The 17,871-nt window shown below is 58.2% G+C and overlaps 1 protein-coding gene across 3 annotated transcripts in view; it reads left to right on the top strand.

Moving 5' to 3' along the window:
- The window catches only part of MTMR4 (myotubularin related protein 4), a 72,069-nt gene that overhangs the window by 22,404 nt on the left and 31,794 nt on the right, over positions 1 to 17,871 (top strand). For all 3 annotated transcript variants that reach the window (XM_068169250.1, XM_068169252.1, XM_068169251.1), the window contains exon 2: positions 6,028 to 6,102. In XM_068169250.1, the coding sequence (XP_068025351.1) occupies positions 6,100 to 6,102 (3 nt within the window). In that variant the 5' untranslated portion in view covers positions 6,028 to 6,099. The remainder of the gene's footprint in view (positions 1 to 6,027; positions 6,103 to 17,871) is intronic.

Here is a 17,871-nt window from a genome sequence, read left to right as displayed (position 1 = left end):
TCCCTCCCAGAGAGCTCTGCTCCTTGCTGCATCTCCCACCCTCCCAAGGCTCCTTGTGTGCCTGTGAAGTGCCCCCAGCAGGCACCCTTCCTTCCTCCTTCTCAGAGAGCTCTGCTCCCTGCCTGTCTCCCACCCTCCCAAGGCTCTCCCTGTGCCTCTGAAATGCCTCTATGCCCCCCCAGCAGGCTCCTTTCCTTCCTTCCTCCCTCCTTCTCAGAGAGCTCTTCTCCCTGCTGCATCTCCCACCCTCCCAAGGCTCCCTGTGTGCCTCTGAAGTGCCCCCAGCAGGCACCCTTCCTTCCTTCTTTCCTCCTTCTCAGAGAGCTCTGTACCTTGCTGCATCTCCCACCCTCCCAAGGCTCCTTATGTGCCTCTGTGCCCCCCCAGCAGGCTCCTTTCCTTCCTTCTTTCCTCTTCCTCAGAGAGCTCTGCTCCCTGCTGCATCTCCCACCCTCCCAAGGCTCCTTATGTGCCTCTGTGCCCCCCCAGCAGGCTCCTTTCCTTCCTTCTTTCCTCTTCCTCAGAGAGCTCTGCTCCCTGCTGCATCTCCCACCCTCCCAAGGCTCCCTGTGTGCCTGTGAAGTGCCCCCAGCAGGCACCCTTCCTTCCTCCCTCCCAGAGAGCCCTGCTCCCTGCCTGTCTCCCACCTTCCCAAGGCTCTCCCTGTGCCTCTGAAATACCTCTGTGCCCCCCAGCAGGTTCCTTTCTTTCCTCCCTCCCTCCCTCCCAGAGAGCTGTGCTCCCTGCAGCGTGCCAGCAGCAGGCCATGGGCCCAGGGAGTGGCTGTGCCATCCCTGCTGTTTCTGCTCCAGCTGGCTGGCTGAGGTGTGGAGCAGGCAGGGCCATCAGGCTGTGCACCAGCTTCCCTGGGAAGGTCCTGTGCAGAGCTGGTGAAGCAGGGGTGTGCTTTCCTGCCACCTCCCTGGAGAGGCAGAGGCAATGTTCCTGCTGGGGTGTGCCAGCCTGCTTGCTTGCTAGCAGGGTCAGGTTCCCCATCTCATGAGGGGAGGTTGTAACCAGGTGGGGGTTGGGCTCTTCTCCCAGGCAAGCAGCACCAGAACAAGAGGACACAGTCTCAAGCTGTGCCAGGGGAGGTTTAGGCTGGAGGTGAGGAGAAAGTTCTTCCCAGCAAGAGAGATTGGCCATTGGGATGTGCTGCCCAGGGAGGTGGTGGAGTCCTCATCCCTGGAGGGGTTCAAGAGGGGATTGGATGTGGCACTTGGAGCCATGGTTTAGCTGTCAGGAGGTGTTGGGTGACAGCTTGGACTTAAGGTCTCTTCCAACCTCATTGATTCTCTGTCCAGTTTGTCACTGAATCCCAGCCTGATAGGCCTTGAAGGGACCTCTGGAGGTCGAGTCCAAGCCCCTTGCCCACGCAGGGTCACTCCCAGCAGGCTGCCCAGGTTTGTAATCCCTCCAGAGAAGACTCCACAACCTCTCTGGGCCTGCTCCAGCACCCTCAGAGCAAAGAAGTTTCTCCTCCTGTTGAGGTGGAACTTCCTGTGCTCTAGTTTGTGCCCAGTGCCCCTTCTCCTGTCACTGGGTGCCAGTGAAGAGAGACTGCCCCCTTCTTCTTGCCCCCATCCTTAGGGTGTTTGTAATCATTGAGCTCTGGGGCTGCTCTTCCCCAGGCTCTCAGCCCCGGGGCTCTCAGCCTTCCTCCTCCCAGGGATGCTCCAGGCCCCTCAGCATGGTCACAGCTGCTGCTGGGCTCTCTGCAGTAGTTCCCTGTCTGCTCTGGACAGAGGAGCCCAGTCAGAGAGAGACCTGGGCTTGGCTTGTGGCTGAGAGGCAGCCAGCAGCTCAGAGAGTGGAGAGCAGGCCCTGGCTGGGCAGTGGCTGGCTCAGGTGCTGGCTGGGAGCAGGAAGGGTCCAGCTCAGCTGGCAGATCTCTGCCCTTCTCACCAGGCTCCTTTCTTGCAGCCCCTGCCTCTCTCCTGGCATCTGCAGCAGACCAGGGCAGAGGTTTCCTGCTGGCTGCTGCCCTGCCCTGGCTTGCAGGGGGAGAGGAGAGGCAGCTCCCTGGGGGAGCAGGCTGGTTGTGCAAGGAGGTAGCACAGCCCATGGCTGCCAGGGGCCACAGCCCCATGGGGACACAAGGGGAGGGGTTTATGAGTCCTCTCAGCTCTGCCACTTCCTTGTGCTCAGAGGGTTTGGCTCTGGTAGAACAGTGCCAGGGCAGGATCCAGGCTGTAAAAATGCTCAGGCAAAGGGAGGGATTTCTCTCTGCTTCCCCCCAGCCCCAGGTGTGTTGAGCAGGATCCCCTCAGCAGGGCTGGCAGCACTGGCCCTGTCCTGCCCTCCCTCCAGCTGAGTGATGGAGAGGGCAGTGAGCTGCCAGCTTTGGCAGCCCCCAGCTCTGGGGGCATGAAGCCTGCCCTCTGCCCATGATTGCAGAGCAGCAGGAGGCTCAGGGCTGTGGTTTCCATCTGTGCAAAAGGGCATTCTGCTCTTTTGTCTCCTCTCCAGTCTCATCCTTCTTTTTGTCTTGTCTGTCTCTGGTCTCCTCTTCAGTTCCTTTGGCAGTGTCAGCCTTGCCTCAGCATAGCAGGTGGCCAGCTCCAGCCCATCCCCTCTGACCAAGATTTGAGGGGAGCTTCTGACCTGGATTTTGGGGTAAACAGCTCCTTGAGCAGCTGCAAACCCATGGACACAGCTTCCACAGGGGAGCTGATAGGTGCCAGCCACGAGAGGTGCTGGGCAGGGGTGCTGGGTGTCTTGGGCAGCTGCCATCTTCCCCCCTGGAGGCTGGAGACTGCTTGGCTGGAAGCCACAGCAGCAGAGCCAGCAGAGGGTTGAAGAGGCAGCCTTTGAAAGGAGGAGGACCACAGCCAGCCCTGAAGGAATAAAATAGAATTAACCAGGTTGGAAAAGACCTCAGAGATCATGGAGTCCAACCTCTCACCCAGCACCATCTGATCAACTCAACCATGGCACCAAGTGCCTCAGCCAGGCTCTTCCTGAACACCTCCAGGGATGGGGACTCCACCACCTCCCTGGGCAGCATTTCCCAAGGGCCAATCTCTCTTGCTGGGAAGAACTTTCTCCTCACCTCCAGCCTAAACCTCCCCTGGCACAGCTTGGGACTGTGTCCTCTTGTTCTGGTGCTGCTTGCCTGGGAGAAGAGATCAACCCCCAGCTGGCTCCAACCTCCCTTCAGGGAGTTGGAGAGAGCAAGAAGGTCTCCCCTGAGCCTCCTGTTCTCCAGGCTAAGCAACCCCAGCTCCCTCAGCCTCTCCTCACAGGGCTGTGCTCCAGACCCCTCCCCAGCTTTCTTGCCCTTCTCTGGACACCTTCCAGCAGCTCAACATCTTCCCTAACCTGGACACAGGACTCCAGGGGTGGCCTGAGAGAGGCTGCATTTGGGATGCAGGGCAGGAGCACACAAGCAAAGCTGCCTGCCCATGGGTGGACTCCTGGCCAGGTGTAATCCAGGCAGTGCTGGAGGCCCAAGGCTTCCCTTGGTGCTACAAGCACCACTTGAGGTCCTGTGCTATCTCCTTGCTTCCTGTGCCCCACAAACCCTCAGCAGCTCTTTCAGATCAGTCCCTGCCCCAGGCAGGGGGAGGAAGAGCAGAATGAGGAAGCCCTGGGAGCAGAGGAGCAGCAGCAGCATTCCTGCAGGCTGAGCTAATGCAGAGCCCTGGCTGTTGTGAGCTGCCTTCTCTTGGGCAACTGGCTTGCTGGGATGGCCTGGGGGGGATGGGAGCCAGGAGCTAGGTCCTCAAGCAGGACCTAGCCCAAGAGAGGTGCAGTTCCTGGTGATTACAGACCTCTCCTGCAGGAAGGAAGGGAGCAACTCAGGTGGCCATTAGCAATGACCCAGTGAGTGGGTAGGAAGCATGCTGCAGGGAGAGTCCTCCTGTGTCCCTCGGTGGCAGCAGGCTGCAGAGGTCTGCAGAGCAGTGCACAAAGCAGGCTGAGCTCTCTACTGCCCTTGCTGACTGTGCTGCTCACCTGCTTTGTCACTCACCAGATGGCAGAGACTCTGCCTGGTGACACAGGCTGCCCCTGGAGTCTCTTCTTTCCCTAAGTGAAGTGTGAGCCAGGAGGTGATTTGCCTGAAGAGTGTGGGAAAGTCTGCTCTAGGTGGGAAGAGACCTTGGAGGGAGCTCCTGCCCCAGGGACAGGCTGGGCCTGGCCTTGGAGGGAGCTCCTGCCCCAGGGACAGGCTGGGCCTGGCCTTGGAAGGAGCTTCTGCCCCAGGAACAGGCTGGGCCTGGCCTTGGAGGGAGCTCCTGCCCCAGGGACAGGCTGGGCCTGGCCTTGGAAGGAGCTTCTGCCCCAGGGACAGGCTGGGCCTGGCCTTGGAGGGAGCTTCTGCCCCAGGGACAGGCTGGGCCTGGCCTTGGAAGGAGCTTCTGCCCCAGGGACAGGCTGGGCCTGGCCTTGGAAGGAGTTTCTGCCCCAGGAACAGGCTGGGCCTGGCCTTGGAGGGAGCTCCTGCCCCAGGGACAGGCTGGGCCTGGCCTTGGAAGGAGTTTCTGCCCCAGGAACAGGCTGGGCCTGGCCTTGGAGGGAGGTCTTCCCAGAGAGAGTTGTTAGATGTTGGAATGTGCTGCCCAGGGAGGTGGTGGAGTCCTCATCCCTGGAGGTGTTCAAGAGGGGACTGGATGTGGCACTTGGTGCCATGGTTTAGTTGTCAGGAGGTGTTGGGTGAGAGGTTGGACTTGATTATCCTTGAGGTCTCTTCCAACTTATTGATTCTATTGCAAGGCAAAGGGTAATGATTCCTGCCTGTCAGCAGTGCTGGAGCCTGGTGGGAGCTCCCTCCCACATCCCAGAGCAGTGCTGAGGGACTTGCCAATAGCCAATATCTCTTTCTGGGAAGAGCTTCTTCCTAACATCCAGCCTGAACCTCCCCTGGCACAGCTTGAGACTGTGTCCTCTTGTTCTGGTGCTGGGTGCCTGGGAGAAGAGACCAACCCCCTCCTGGCTACAACCTCCCTTCAGGGAGTTGGAGAGAGCAAGAAGGTCTCCCCTGAGCCTCCTCTTCTCCAGGCTAAGCAACCCCAGCTCCCTCAGCCTCTCCTCACAGGGCTGTGCCCCAGACCCCTCCCCAGCTTTCTTGCCCTTCTCTGGACACCTTCCAGCAGCTCAACATCTTTCCTAACTTGAGAGGCCCACAACTGGACACAGGACTCCAGGTGTGGCCTGAGCAGTGCTGAGCACAGGGCCCCACATGTGCAGGATTCCATGTGAGTTGTGCACAGTGGAGGGGCTGCAGGGCCAGGTGGAGCAGCACTGGGAACAGGAGGGCACAGAGCAGCTCCAGGCTCCCAGCCTGTGCTGGTGGCAGTGTCAGGGGTGTGTCCTTCAGAGCCCTCTGTGGCACTTGCAGGGCAAGAATCAGGACAGAGGAGAGAGATGTGGGTTGCCAAATGGTCTCAGATCAGAGAGACCTGCAGACCTCAAGGGAGGGGAAATCCAAAGGTCCACCTGTGGGACCCTGCAGTGCTATGGGAAAGGATCTCAGAGCAGGACCTTTGCTCAGGTCTTGCCTCTGGGCCCTTCCCCTCCTGTGACCAGCCTTGCTGGCAAGGGAAGCTGGCAGAAGGGGCTGCTGGCTTTTGCCTGTCACTCTGAGCTCTTGCACCCTGCCCTACCTCCTGGGCTGAGCAAGAGTTGACTGTAGACGTCATTTCCTCTTCCCAGGGTCATAGCAATCTCCTCCAAGCCCTGAAGTTTCCTATGGAGAAGGATCCTTCCAAGGTTCCTTCAGCTCCCTCCTCTGCTCCCCTGAGATGGTTTTTTTGCCTCTTTCTGTACCCCTGGGGTCCTGGCTGGTGTGCCCTGCTGGGGAACAAGTCTTCTGTGCACAGTAGTGGCTGACCAAGAAGGCTTTGGTGTCCCCCAGGGGTGCTGAATCTGCTCTCCAGCAGCTCCTGAGCAGGGCACTAAAGAGGTTTGCAGTGATAGGTGCAGAGTGCTGGCCTCTTGGGCTCTTGATGGCTTTCCTTTCTGTGCTCATACTGAGGTATCAGCACTGTTGGGCTGAGCTTCTGCTCTGGCTTGTCTTTGCTGCAGGTGAGGCCAGTGGAAGGATCCAGAAGAGGCTGAGCTGTGCTTCAACTGGGAGGCTGTGGACGGTGCCTGAGGATGGTGAGTCTCTGTTCAGCTCTGCCTCTGCCCTCTCTGGGTGGCTTTTGCTCTCCTTTGTGTGTCCAACCCTTGAAGAACCAACACAGCAGAATGACAGAATGCTAGGGGCTGGAAGGCACTTCCAGAGGTCAAGTCCAGCCGCCCTGCAATGCAGGCCCACCTTGGGCAGGTCACTCAGGAGCTCACCCAGGCAGATTTTGAGCCCCTCCAGAGAAGGAGACTCCACAACCTCTCTGGGCAGCCTGCTCCAGGGCTCTGCCACCCTCACAGGAAAAAAGGTTTCTTTTTGTCTCATGTGGAGATGGAATTTCTTGGGATTGAGTTTGTGCGTTGCCTCTTGTCCTGTCACTGAAAAGAGCCTGGCCTCATCCTCCTGACAGCCACCCTTCAGACACTTGCAGACATGGAGAAGGTCCCCTCTGAGCCTTCTCTTCTCCACACTACACAGCCCCAGGTCTCTCAGTCTTTCCTCATAAGGCTGAGTCACTTCATCATCCTCATTGTCCTCCACTGAACTCTCTCCAGTAGTTCCTTGTCCCTCTTGACCTGGGGAGCCCAGAACTGGGCACAATATTCCTAACCAGGGCTGAGGAGAAGAGGAGGAGAGCAACCTCCTGGATGCACTCTTCTTAATGCCACCTGAGTATGCTACTGGCCTTCAAGGGCCCAGGCCCAGCCAGCATGGAGGAAGGGCAGGTCCTGCCTGACCAACCTGAGCTCCTTCTATGCCCAGGTGACTGCCTGGTGGCTGTGGGGCAGGCTGTGGATGTAGTCTGCCTGGACCTCAGCAAGGCCTTTGACACCATTCCCCACAGCAAACATCTGGCCAAGCTGTCAGCCCCTGGCTGGGACAGCAGCTCTCTGAGCTGGGTTAGGAACTGGCTGGAGGCTGAGCCCAGGGAGTGGTGGTGAATGGTGCCACAGCCAGCTGGCAGCCAGGCACCAGTGGTGTGCCCCAGGGATCAGTGCTGGGTCCCATCCTGTTCAATATCTTCATTGATGATCTGCATGAGGGCATTGAGTCCATCAGCAGTCAATTTGCAGATGACAGCAAGCTGGGGGCAGGAGTTGATCAGTTACAAGGTTGGAGAGCTCTGCAGAGGGACCTTGCCAGGCTGGACAGATGGGCAGAGGCCAAGGGCAGGAGATTGAACACATCCAAGTGCCAGGTTCTGCACATTGGCCACAGCAACCCCAGGCAGAGCTACAGGCTGGGGTCAGAGTGGCTGAGAGCAGCCAGGCAGAGAGGGACCTGGGGGGACTGGTTGATGGTACGCTGAACATGAGGCTGCAGTGTGCCCAGGCAGCCAAGAAGGCCAAGGGCATCCTGGCCTGCATCAGGAAGAGTGTGGCCAGCAGGAGCAGGGAAGTCCTTGTGCCCTGCGCTCAGCACTGCTTAGGCCACACCTTGAGTCCTGTGTCCAGTTCTGGCCTCCTCAGGTTAGGAAAGATGTTGAGATGCTGGAAGGTGTCCAGAGAAGGGCAACAAAGCTGGGGAGGGGTCTGGAGCACAGCCCTGTGAGGAGAGGCTGAGGGAGCTGGGGTTGCTTAGCCTGCAGAAGAGGAGGCTCAGGGGAGACCTTCTTGCTCTCTGCAACTCCCTGAAGGGAGGTTGTAGCCAGGTGGGGGTTGGTCTCTTCTCCCAGGCAAGCAGCACCAGAACAAGAGGACACAGTCTCAAGCTGTGCCAGGGGAGGTTTGGGCTGGAGATGAGGAAGAAATTCTTCATAGAAAGAAATTCTTCATAGAAAGAGAGATTGGCCATTGGAATGTGCTGCCCAGGGAGGTGGTGGAGTCCCCATCCCTGGAGGGGTTTAGGAAGGGACTGGATGGGGTGCTTGGTGCCATGGTTGAGTTGATCAGATGGTGTTGGGTGAGAGGTTGGACTTGATGATCTCAAAGGTCTTTTTCCAACCTGGTTTATCCTACCCTCTCTCATCTTTAAGTGACCAGCAGGAACACCACCTTTACTCCTTGTCCCCCCTCTCTGAGCCTGTATTCTTTTGTGGGGTGTGCAGGTTGGGGAACTTTGGACTTGGTCAAACGTGGAGGCTTTAGCTTTTCACAGTGTCCCTTACCTGTATCTTTCCAGATACTTCCCCTGCCCTGGCCCACCCCCAGCTGTTTCCATGTGTAGTTAGTTTCTTCTAGACAGGAGAGTCTTCTGCTCCTTGGGAGTCCATGAAGAGGGCTTTACAGTTTCAAAGGACCTTCAGAAATTAGTTTTTTTGGTGGGGTTTTCATCTTATTAAAGTGATTCTATTTTTTACATGATTTTTTCTTTTCTTTAGGGGGAACCCCTCCCTCCCCCCCCTGCCAAACTCAGCCAACAGAAAACCCCCACCCCACTCCCCCACTGTTTTGGGAAGAGACTATCAGCTTTTTGCCTCCCCCAGCAAGGGAAAGAAAGCAGCTTGCAGTTGTGAGCTGTAGGGATGAGCACTGGCCTCCCCCTCCTTCCCTGAGCACCTGTCAGCAGCTGCAGGGAGAGCTGAGGCAAGCTTTCGTCAGCCTCCTCTGAGCCCTGTGGTGAGCTCTCTGAGCCCTGGCTTCTGAGTTGAAGAGGTCTGCAGGGAGGGCTGGAGGGCAGTTGCTAGTTACTGGGTGCTCCACGGGGTTGCCTGCTCACCCTGCATCCCTCCAGGGCTTGACTTCTCCAGCCAGCTGCTAGGAGGGTTGGCTGTAAGCCCTGTTGCCTGCAGGCATGCTGAGCACTTGGTTAAGGACCATGATCAGTACAGTCAGAGGGCACAGCACCCTCTGGTTAACAAGAGCATGCCCAAAAGCTGCTGCCTTACACAGCAGCCCCCCAGATGTGAGCCACCAGCTGCTCTCCCCCTGCTGCTGCTGCTGCAAACACCTGGGCTCAGGTTGGTTCAGAGCTTGATTGGCTCTGCCTGTGAGGCTCTCCTCATTTCTTCCCTGAAGCTTAGCTGCTGCTGAAAGTGACCTTGAAGGCAGCACCTGGTGGTGGTTTAATCCTTACCCCTGGCTAATGGAAGCCCTGACAAGCACCCAGTACCTTGATGCATTACCTAAGACTAACCCAGCAGGCAAGTTGGTGCAGGCTGCTGGGCCAGCAGCTCTTGCCACACACTCAGCAGCTCCCCACAGCAAGAGGGGGGAGGAATGCTGCTGTGGGGCTCCTGGGACTGTAGGCATCTGCATTTCCATGGTGGTTCACACTCTAGAGGGGGCCATGAGTGCTGGTCCAGGGAGGGTTTTGCAGCTCAGCCATTCTTCCCCCTACTCTGCCTGGTGGTACAGAGTTGGTGGCCCTTGACCTGAGTCTTTTTTCTCTCTCAGAGGCTTCTGGCTTCATGTTTCTGTTCTGTGCTCAGCTCTGGGCAGCTTTCTGAACAAACAGCCAGTGTGGTATTGCAGCTCTCTGAGCTCTTCTGGCCTGCTGGGAGGATGAAAAGGTGACCCTCTCCATCCCAGCCCTGGTTTCTCAGGGCAGGAAATAGTAACTTGCCTGCACACAGGTTTAGGGGTTTCTTTCTGGGAGGCCCCCTCAGTGGCTCAGCAGCCTTTTGGTTCAGCCAGGGACCTCCTTTAGACTTTGAGGAAATGAACTATTTTTGCAGAGGTGCCTGAAACAAAGTGCAACAGAAGGGGAGGGGGCAGAGCAAGAAGTCCCTTTGGCCACAGCCAGCCAGCTCTCTGCTTCAGCTCACTGCAGATGCTCTGCCTAGGCTGTGGAGGGAAACAGAAGTCCATCTGAGTGCAGCTCATCTTGCCTGCTGTTGGCAGCTGCCCAGCAGAAAGAGGATGAATGAGAACAATGATAGATGTCTCTCCCTTCTCCTTGCCTGCACAATCTGACCAGTTTCTACCTTGGTCTTCATTGGAACTACTCCTCAGGCCTGGGCAGCTACAAACAGGAGTGCCTGGTAGCTCCTCTGCTGCTGGGAGCATCTCAGCCTGCAGCAGCTGGCAAGGCTGGGTGCCTGCTGGGGCGCCAGGCTGCTGGGCAGAGCTGCTCCAGCTCTCCTCAGCTTGCATCTGATGTCCTGGATGTACCTTTCCAGGACAGTCACCACCCCCTGCCAATTCTTTCTGTCACTTTTCTCCAGCTGGAGGCAGATGAGGACAGTCTGTGCAATGAATCTGCTACCAGAGCCAGGGCTGCAGACTCAGCTCTCTGCCCTCAAGCCCACAGGCTCTTGCCTGCCCTGCTCTCCATCTGCAGGGTGATGCACCGTGCTGTGGTGCTGAAAAGCCCACTCTCAGTGTGTGGAAGGGATTGAGTAGTGTCCTCTGCCTCATGAGAGAGTGTTCACAGCAGTTTGATTTGTGGTGCCAAGAAGGGATGGAGGGTCAGGGTTGGGAAGGGTGTACTGAATCCAGTGGGGACCAGCAGTGGGGACCAGCTCTCCTTTCCTCACCCTCTAGCTCCTTACCTCCACCTTTTTGGGAATGACAAGCTCTGCCAGCCCCTGTGTTTCACAAGGGGGTTTTGGGCTCCCCCTGTGCCATCTCTGTGTCATCCCAAGCCCTTTGCTTGACCCCCAAGGTCTTTGCTTTGAGTGCCTTGTGCTTCTGAAGGGGAGCTGCAGACCCGTGAAGAGGAACTGGAGGTGACTCAGCAGGGGGCATGTGTGCTGCTCTTTGAACCACCCTCTTGCCCCATCTTGCAGAAAGTTGATCTAGCTGTTGACAGGAGGGTGCAGGGCAGGGTGTTGGCTGGCTCCAGGCCAGGGGAGGTTCCAGCATCTCACTGGCTGTCCTGTACTCCAGTACAGCTTCCCTGGGCATGTGGCACCAGGTGGCACCTCAGCCCTGTGAAGCCCCAAGCTGCAGGCTGGGCTCCTGGTGCATCCAGGTGTGTCTTTGCAGGGAATATAATCTCCCTTGGAGGCTGTAGGCTAGTCCCTTGAGTGCCAATCCTGCTTTTGGCAGGTACTGTGCTACCTCCAAATTCCTTCTGCAACCTTAAAGAGAGATTCCAAGCTGTGTACCTGCAGTATGTTCCTACTTGCACCCCAAGGGGTAAGAGGAGCAGCAGCACAGGAGAGATCCACCACACAGCATGAGCATCACCCAGTGCTAGAGGGAGGAGGGAAAAAAACAGGATGAATTGCTGCCAACTGGCCTGATAAAGATGCAGCCCAGGTTGGATTCAGCTCCTCCCTTCTCCAGAGTCCATGAAGCCTTTAGGATTGTTGTGGTTGGGAGAAAAGGAGGGAGGCTTTTCCTTCCCCCTGCTTGAGTGGATGTCACTGGGAGCTCAGTTTGTGACAATAACCTTGATTTCCTTGAGGGGCCTGCTGCTGGGGGGCTTGGTGGTGGCAGGGGGTTCTGGGGAGAATGTTAGTGGTGACATGGGGTTAGTGGTGGCAGAGGGGTCTGGGGTTGGGGTTAGTGGTGGCAGAGGGGTCTGGGGTGGGGGGTTGGTGGTGGCAGAGGGGTCTGGGGTTGGGGGTTGGTGGTGGCAGAGGGGTCTGGGGGTGGGGGTTAGTGGTGGCAGAGGGGTCTGGTGGAGGGGGGTTAGTGGTGGCAGAGGGGTCTGGGGTTGGGGGTTAGTGGTGGCAGAGGAGTCTGGTGGAGGGGGGTTAGTGGTGGCAGAGGGGTCTGGGGGTGGGGGTTAGTGGTGGCAGAGGGGTCTGGGGGGTGGTTAGTGGTGGCATGGGATTAGTGGTGGCAGAGGGGGTCTGGTGGGGGAGAGGTTAGTGGTGGCATGGGGTTAGTGGTGGCAGAGGGGGTCTGGTGGGGAAGAGGTTAGTGGTGGCATGGGGTTAGTGGTGGCAGAGGGGGTCTGGTGGGGAAGAGGTTAGTGGTGGCATGGGGTTAGTGGTGGCAGAGGGGTCGGGGGGGCGGTTAGTGGTGGCATGGGCTTGGTGGTGGCAGAGGGCCCTGCTGCTGGGGGGCTTGGTGGTGGCAGAGCAAATGCCAGCTGTTCAGCTGGCATCTGAGGTGGCATTTAGGAAATCCCTCTAGCTAAGCCAGCTAAATGAGGGCTGCAAGTGCTCAGCATTCCTGGAGCTGGCCACCCAGGCTGCCTGGCACCAGGAGGTCTCGCTGCCAGCGCTGCTGCCCTCATGGGCTTGTGTGGGTGGCAATGGGAGCAGGTATTTCAGGGGCTGTCAGAGGAAGAGGTGGAAGCAGTGGGGCTTGAATCTGGTTCCTCCTGCACATGAGCCTGTGAGATGCTGCTGAGCTCGGGGGTAAGCTCTGCTTTCGGTTCTGCACCAAGCTTGGCTGTTGGGCAGAAGTTTCTTAGCCATGTGTGAGCCTTTTTCTGATGCCAGAAGTGCCAAAAAAAAGTGAGAGGGGGAGAAGATCTATTTGTGGAGGTTCGGGTCAGCCTAGGGTGGAAATTCAAACTAAGGATCTGCTGAGCAACCTTTTAACTGTGCGCAGCTGCAGCTTAGGGTTACAAAGGTCCTTCTGCAACTCGAGCTGGAAATGGTCCCTGTGCCAGGTCCTGAGCTCAGTGCTGGTCCTAAAAGTCTCCCTGTGGGCTGGAGCAGCCTTCCTAACTCCTTGGGCACGTTCTTGTACGTTCTGAAGGCTGGGCAGGTGGTGCATGCCCTCGGTGTGTTAAACAGCGCGGCGTGTTCTGCCCCAGAGGCTTCTGTGCTTCAGCTCTTCGCCCCAGATGTGCCTTGCTGCTTTCCTCCTGGTGCATGTGAGGGAAACCAAAACTGGGTTTGCAGTTGTGACAGCTGCAGTGGAAAAGATTCTTTCCACCTTTCACTGCTCTGGTTTCCCAGCAGACCTCTGGCACTCTTCCAGAGGAGAACCTGCAGGAAGCAGAGAGCCTCCGCTGCCGCTCGGGTTTGGCCAAGACCCATCCATCACCTCCTCCCTAACTCCCTGTGCTCATCTTGGCTCTGTGTGGAATGAAGGTCTCTTCCAACCTTAGGAATACTGAATACTGAAAAGGCATTTTGGTTTGTGGGTGTCAGCTGGAGTTGGGGGCCCCCAAGGCTGGGCAGTGCCTCACGTTCACCCACCGTGCACCGGGGGGCAAGGTGGACCTGAGCTGGCAAAGGGATTTCAGGGCTTATCTCTGGGTGCAGTTGTGTTTTCTTCTGGGGCTTCCATCCTGAGCAGTGACTGTGACCTGTGGGGTGGTTTGCTGTGCTTGCTTTCGCAGACCTGCTTTCTGCCTGGGCACTGCTGCCCTGTGGTGCCAGCAGGCAGCAGGTCTGGGTGTTACAAAGCTGTCTCGTGGTCAAAGAGCCTCAGAAGGGTCTCACTCCTAAGGGCTTGGTGGAGAAATGCCCAGATCCTGATTTGAGGAAGAGCTACTGGAGCTGGTGTGGCTATTTCTAGGGAGAGATAGCTGGGGTGTCTTATAGAGTCATAGAGTTGTTTCAGTTGGAAAAGGCCTCTAAGATCATTGAGTCCAACCATCAAAGGCCACCATGGGTCTTTTCACAGAGTCAGCCAGGTGGGAAAAGACCTCAGAGATCATCAAGTCCAACCTAACACCTCCTGACAACTAAACCATGGCTCCAAGGGCCACATCCAAGCCTTTTTTGAACACCTCCAGGGATGGGGACTCCACCACCTCCCTGGGCAGCACATCCCAATGGCCAATCTCTCTTTCTATGAAGAACTTCCTCACCTCCAGCCTAAACCTCTCCTGGCACAGCTTGAGACTGTGTCCTCTTGTTCTGGTCCTGCTTGCCTGGGAGAAGAGACCAACCCCCACCTGGCTACAACCTCCCTTCAGGGAGTTGGAGAGAGCAAGAAGGTCTCCCCTGAGCCTCCTCTTCTGCAGGCTAAGCAACCCCAGCTCCCTCAGCCTCTCCTCACAGGGCTGTGCTCCAGACCCCTCCCCAGCTTTCTTGCCCTTCTCTGGACACCTTCAAGTCTCTCAATGTCCTTCTTAAACTGAGAAGCCCAAAACTGGACACAGGACTCCAGGTGTGGCCTAACCAGTGCTGAGCACAGGGGCAACCACATCTAAAAGGAGCTTAATAGCTCTAGGCTGTGTGCTGTTTTGGTGGTCCAGGAGAGAAAAAAGCTGGTGTGATTTGAGCCAGATAGTTGGTCCTTTGCCTTGGAGGATTGATGAAGGGGCAGGCTGTAGTTTTGCATTGTGAGAAAGAACTTCTCACTCTGGGTCTGGGGGGTGGAGGGCAGGGTGTCAGCAGGAGATAGGAATGGGGGTGGCATGGGCCAGGAGCCTGCTGGCCCGTGGCTTCTGGGACAGGCAGCTGAGCAGCTTGATGTTTGCACCCAGGCTTGAGGAACAACAGGTAGCAGAAGTCAGTTCCTGGGGAGCTGGATGCTGAGCCCACAGCATTCCCTGCCCCTGAGGCATCTGCCCATGGTCTGCAACCATTGCTCAGCTGGAGGTGGTGAAACATCCCCCAGGAGCTGACATGCAAGCAGTCAGTGAGGAGAGCTGATAGGACAAGAGCCAGGAGGGGGTTGGTCTCTTCTCCCAGACAAGCAGCACCAGAACAAGAGGACACAGTCTCAAGCTGTGCCAGGGGAGATTTAGGCTGGAGGTGAAGAGAAATTTCTTCCCAGAGAGAGTTGTTAGCCATTGGGATGTGCTGCCCAGGGAGGTGGTGGAGTCCCCATCCCTGGAGGTGTTCAAGAGGGGGATTGGATGTGGCACTTGGAGCCATGGTTTAGCAGTCATGAGGTATTGGATGACAGGTTGGACTTGATGATCTCTGAGGTGTTTTCCAACCTGGTTGATTCTATGATTCTATGCCCCCTCCCTGTGGTGTTCACAGCCAGGTTGGATGAGGCTGTGAGCAACCTGGGCTGGTGGGAGGTGTCTCCTTACTCATTCTATGAAATGACCTCAGGTTGTGCCAGGAGAGGTTTAGGTTGGACATGAGGAACAGTTGCTTCCCTGAAGGGGTCGTCAAGCCCAGGGCATTGGGGTCTCCCCCATCCCTGGAGGGGTTTCAAAGCCATGTAGATGTGGTGCTGAGGGCCGTGGTTTAGCGACAGTGCTGGGTTAATGGTTGGATTCAGTGACCTTAAAGACCTCTTCCAACCACAACCATCCTCTGAGCGGTGGCCCCGGGGAGCCTTGTGATCACCGGCGAGCAAGCTCTAGCACACTGGTGCTACTGGGAGGCAGGGACAGCCGGCTACCCCCTGCGCACACGGCAGCTCCTGGGAGGGAGGACTGAGCGGCTCGGGAGCGCCGGGCAGCGGGGATGCGGCGGGGCAGCCCCTTTGTGCTCCCCTCCCTGCCCATGCAGCCAGGACCGGGCCGGCGGCGGCATGGCAGGGGAGGGTTTGCGGCCAGCGGCTCCCGGCTGAGCCCCGCAAAGCGGGGCCCGGGGCTCGGAGCCTGCCGGCCGCTATTGTTCCCGGTGCTCCCAGCACGAGGCAGGTGCCGGCGGAGCCCCCGGAGCCCCCGGGCCGGGGCGCATCCGCCGGCAGGCAGCCCTGCCGCGCCGCTCGCCAGGGCTGGGCACGCCGCGGGGGCAGCCGCCCGCTGCCAGGCTCTGCCCCGGGGGCCGGGAGCGGGAGAGGAGGGCTGAGCCCTGCCCGGCGGGCTCTCCATTTTCTGTCAGGGAGACACTTGGATGGCAGAGCCGCTCTCGGCGGCCTTCGGAGGTAGGTGGAGTCTGGCCGTCCTCCGCCCTCCCTGCCTCCATTGTCAGCGGCATCGAGCGGCGGCGGCGGCGGCGGGCACCTGCTGCGGTCCCCGGCGGCAGGGATGCTCCTGCCCTTGGCGGCGGAGCGCGGAGGCTGCGGCAAGCCCGGCCGGGAGGTTTGGGAGCCGGCGGCGGAGGGGCAGAGGAAGGAGATGCTGCTTGCCCGCTGCCGGCCCTGCTGCCGCCTCGGGAATTGAACATGAGTCTGCCAGGCCGCGTCTCCTGCTCCATGCTCAACTGCTTTGTAAGTGCTGCTTTTCTTCCTCCTCCTCCTCCTCCTCCTCTCCTCCATGCAAGCGGGGCTGGAGGCCAGCTTCTCCCTCCACCTCTTCTCTCCAGCTCCCGTGCTGAGCTGGCTGCCCAGATCAGGCCTGTCCTTGAGGCCGGGCTGCGTGCGGATCTTCCTGCCCTGGATCTGCCTGGCCCAGTGTGACGCCCCCTGCAAAGGGGGAGCCCTTTCTCTCCTCCCTCCCACATCACCGTCACCCCGGTCTCTGCTGTGCTGTGCCCAAGGGCACCGCGGGGTGAGTCGGCTGTGCAGCCCCGGGGCAGGGTGCCGTGCCGCGCCGCACCGGCCCCGGCCAGCCCTCCCCTGGAGCTGAAAAATTACCTTCTGAGAGCAGCCCAGCCCAGGGGAGCTCCCACCGTGGCTGGGGTGTGCCAGACCCCCCTCCAGTGCTGGTGCTGCCAGGATGGTGGTGTAGTGGGAGGAGGTCCTGAGCTCTCTGTCTCTTTATACCTTTGGGCACGGGAGTTTCCTTGCTCAGAGGAGAGCTGATGCCACTTACTGCAGAGAGCCCCCTACCCAGAAGGACTCGTGGCCAAATGGCTTCTGAGGGCTTCAGGAGATGGCTGGCTGGTGAGGAGCGTGAGGTCCTGAGCCCCCTGCCCTGCTGGAGCCCCGGGATGGGGCTGTGGCAGGAGATGCTAAGCCTGCTGCCTGTCCTGTGCTGCAGGCGAGGTGGGACTCAAGGACAGCCAGGCGGGTGGAGAGCTTGGGCTGCCCTGTTCCAGTTCCTGCTGCTCACTGGGATTTCTTTGCAAGCTGCCAAGTGGTGATGGCAGAGGATCTCTGCTCCTGGGCTGGCTCAGAGGCACACACCTTTCCTTTGTGCTCTCCTGGGCTGGTGCCTCAGCGTCAGAGCAAGCTGCTGGCAGGAGAGGCCCCTGAGCCCCCTGTGGTCTTTGGTAACTGGTGACTGCTGGAGCAGATGCTGTGCACTGTCTCTCTCATGGCTTCATGCAGGGACCTGGTGAATGGGTGGGGAAGGGCAGGGCCCCAGCTGGGGTTGATGCTGAGTTTTGTGCTAGCTGCAGGCAGTGTGGGCATAGGCACCTCTGGACCTGGGGAGGAGGTGGGCTCTGTGGGGTCCAGCTGCTCCAGTCTGAGGTCCATGGAGCTCTTCAGGCTGGGCTGCACCTGGGGGTACTGAGGCTTGAGTGGGGATTGAGCTCCATTTTAAACACAACCAAGCCAAAAGAGTTAGGTCCTCATTTCTTCAGCCTGAGATTTAGGGTTCTGGCTTGAGTGACTTATCTAGAAAGATATTTCATTTAAAAACAGTATCTGATGCTTGCAGAGCAGAGTATTGCCTAAGTGCTGAGCCTTGAGCAGACAGAGAGCAAGAGGCATTCTGAAGAGAGCAGTCCCACCCTGAGTACATGAGGAGTTAACACTATTCCGGGCTCCCAGCTGTGAACATCCTCAGCTGAGTGTCTGGATGCTGCTTGTTGGGGTGGTGGTGTGAGAGAGCCAGAGGTGAGAACTGGGACTGAGATTTCACGAGTGGCTGAAGACTCACAAGTCCCAGACTGAGACACTTTCCCCACTTTTCCAAGGGTGGCATGGCCAGCCTCCATGTGGCCTCTTGGACCACTTCTCTGAGGCCTCCCTGGGTTGTCCAGGGTGTCCATCTGGGGCAGGTCAGACATCTTCAGCTGCCCTGAGGATGAAGGAAGTCTCTGCCTGGGTGCTGTCACCAGTCACCAGCCCACACTGTGCATTGGGTGCACTTGGATGCTGTGGTTACATGGTTCCCTTGCACACTTACATGGTCCCTCAGAAAGCTTCAGGCTCTTTCCAGCTTTCTCTGGGCAAAGAATGCAAATGAAAACTGCCAGAAGAAAGAGGCCTTGTGAGCATGAGAGGAGGGAGAGTAGGTCAGAGGTGGGCTGCAGATGGAAA

This window comes from Melanerpes formicivorus, unplaced genomic scaffold, assembly GCF_026170545.1.
Source record: "Melanerpes formicivorus ecotype bairdi unplaced genomic scaffold, bMelFor1.0.p_v2 SCAF_173, whole genome shotgun sequence".
Classification (NCBI taxonomy): Eukaryota; Metazoa; Chordata; class Aves; order Piciformes; family Picidae; genus Melanerpes; species Melanerpes formicivorus.
The sequence above is the reverse complement of the archived record's forward strand: the minus strand, read 5'-3'. Positions and strand labels throughout refer to the sequence as shown.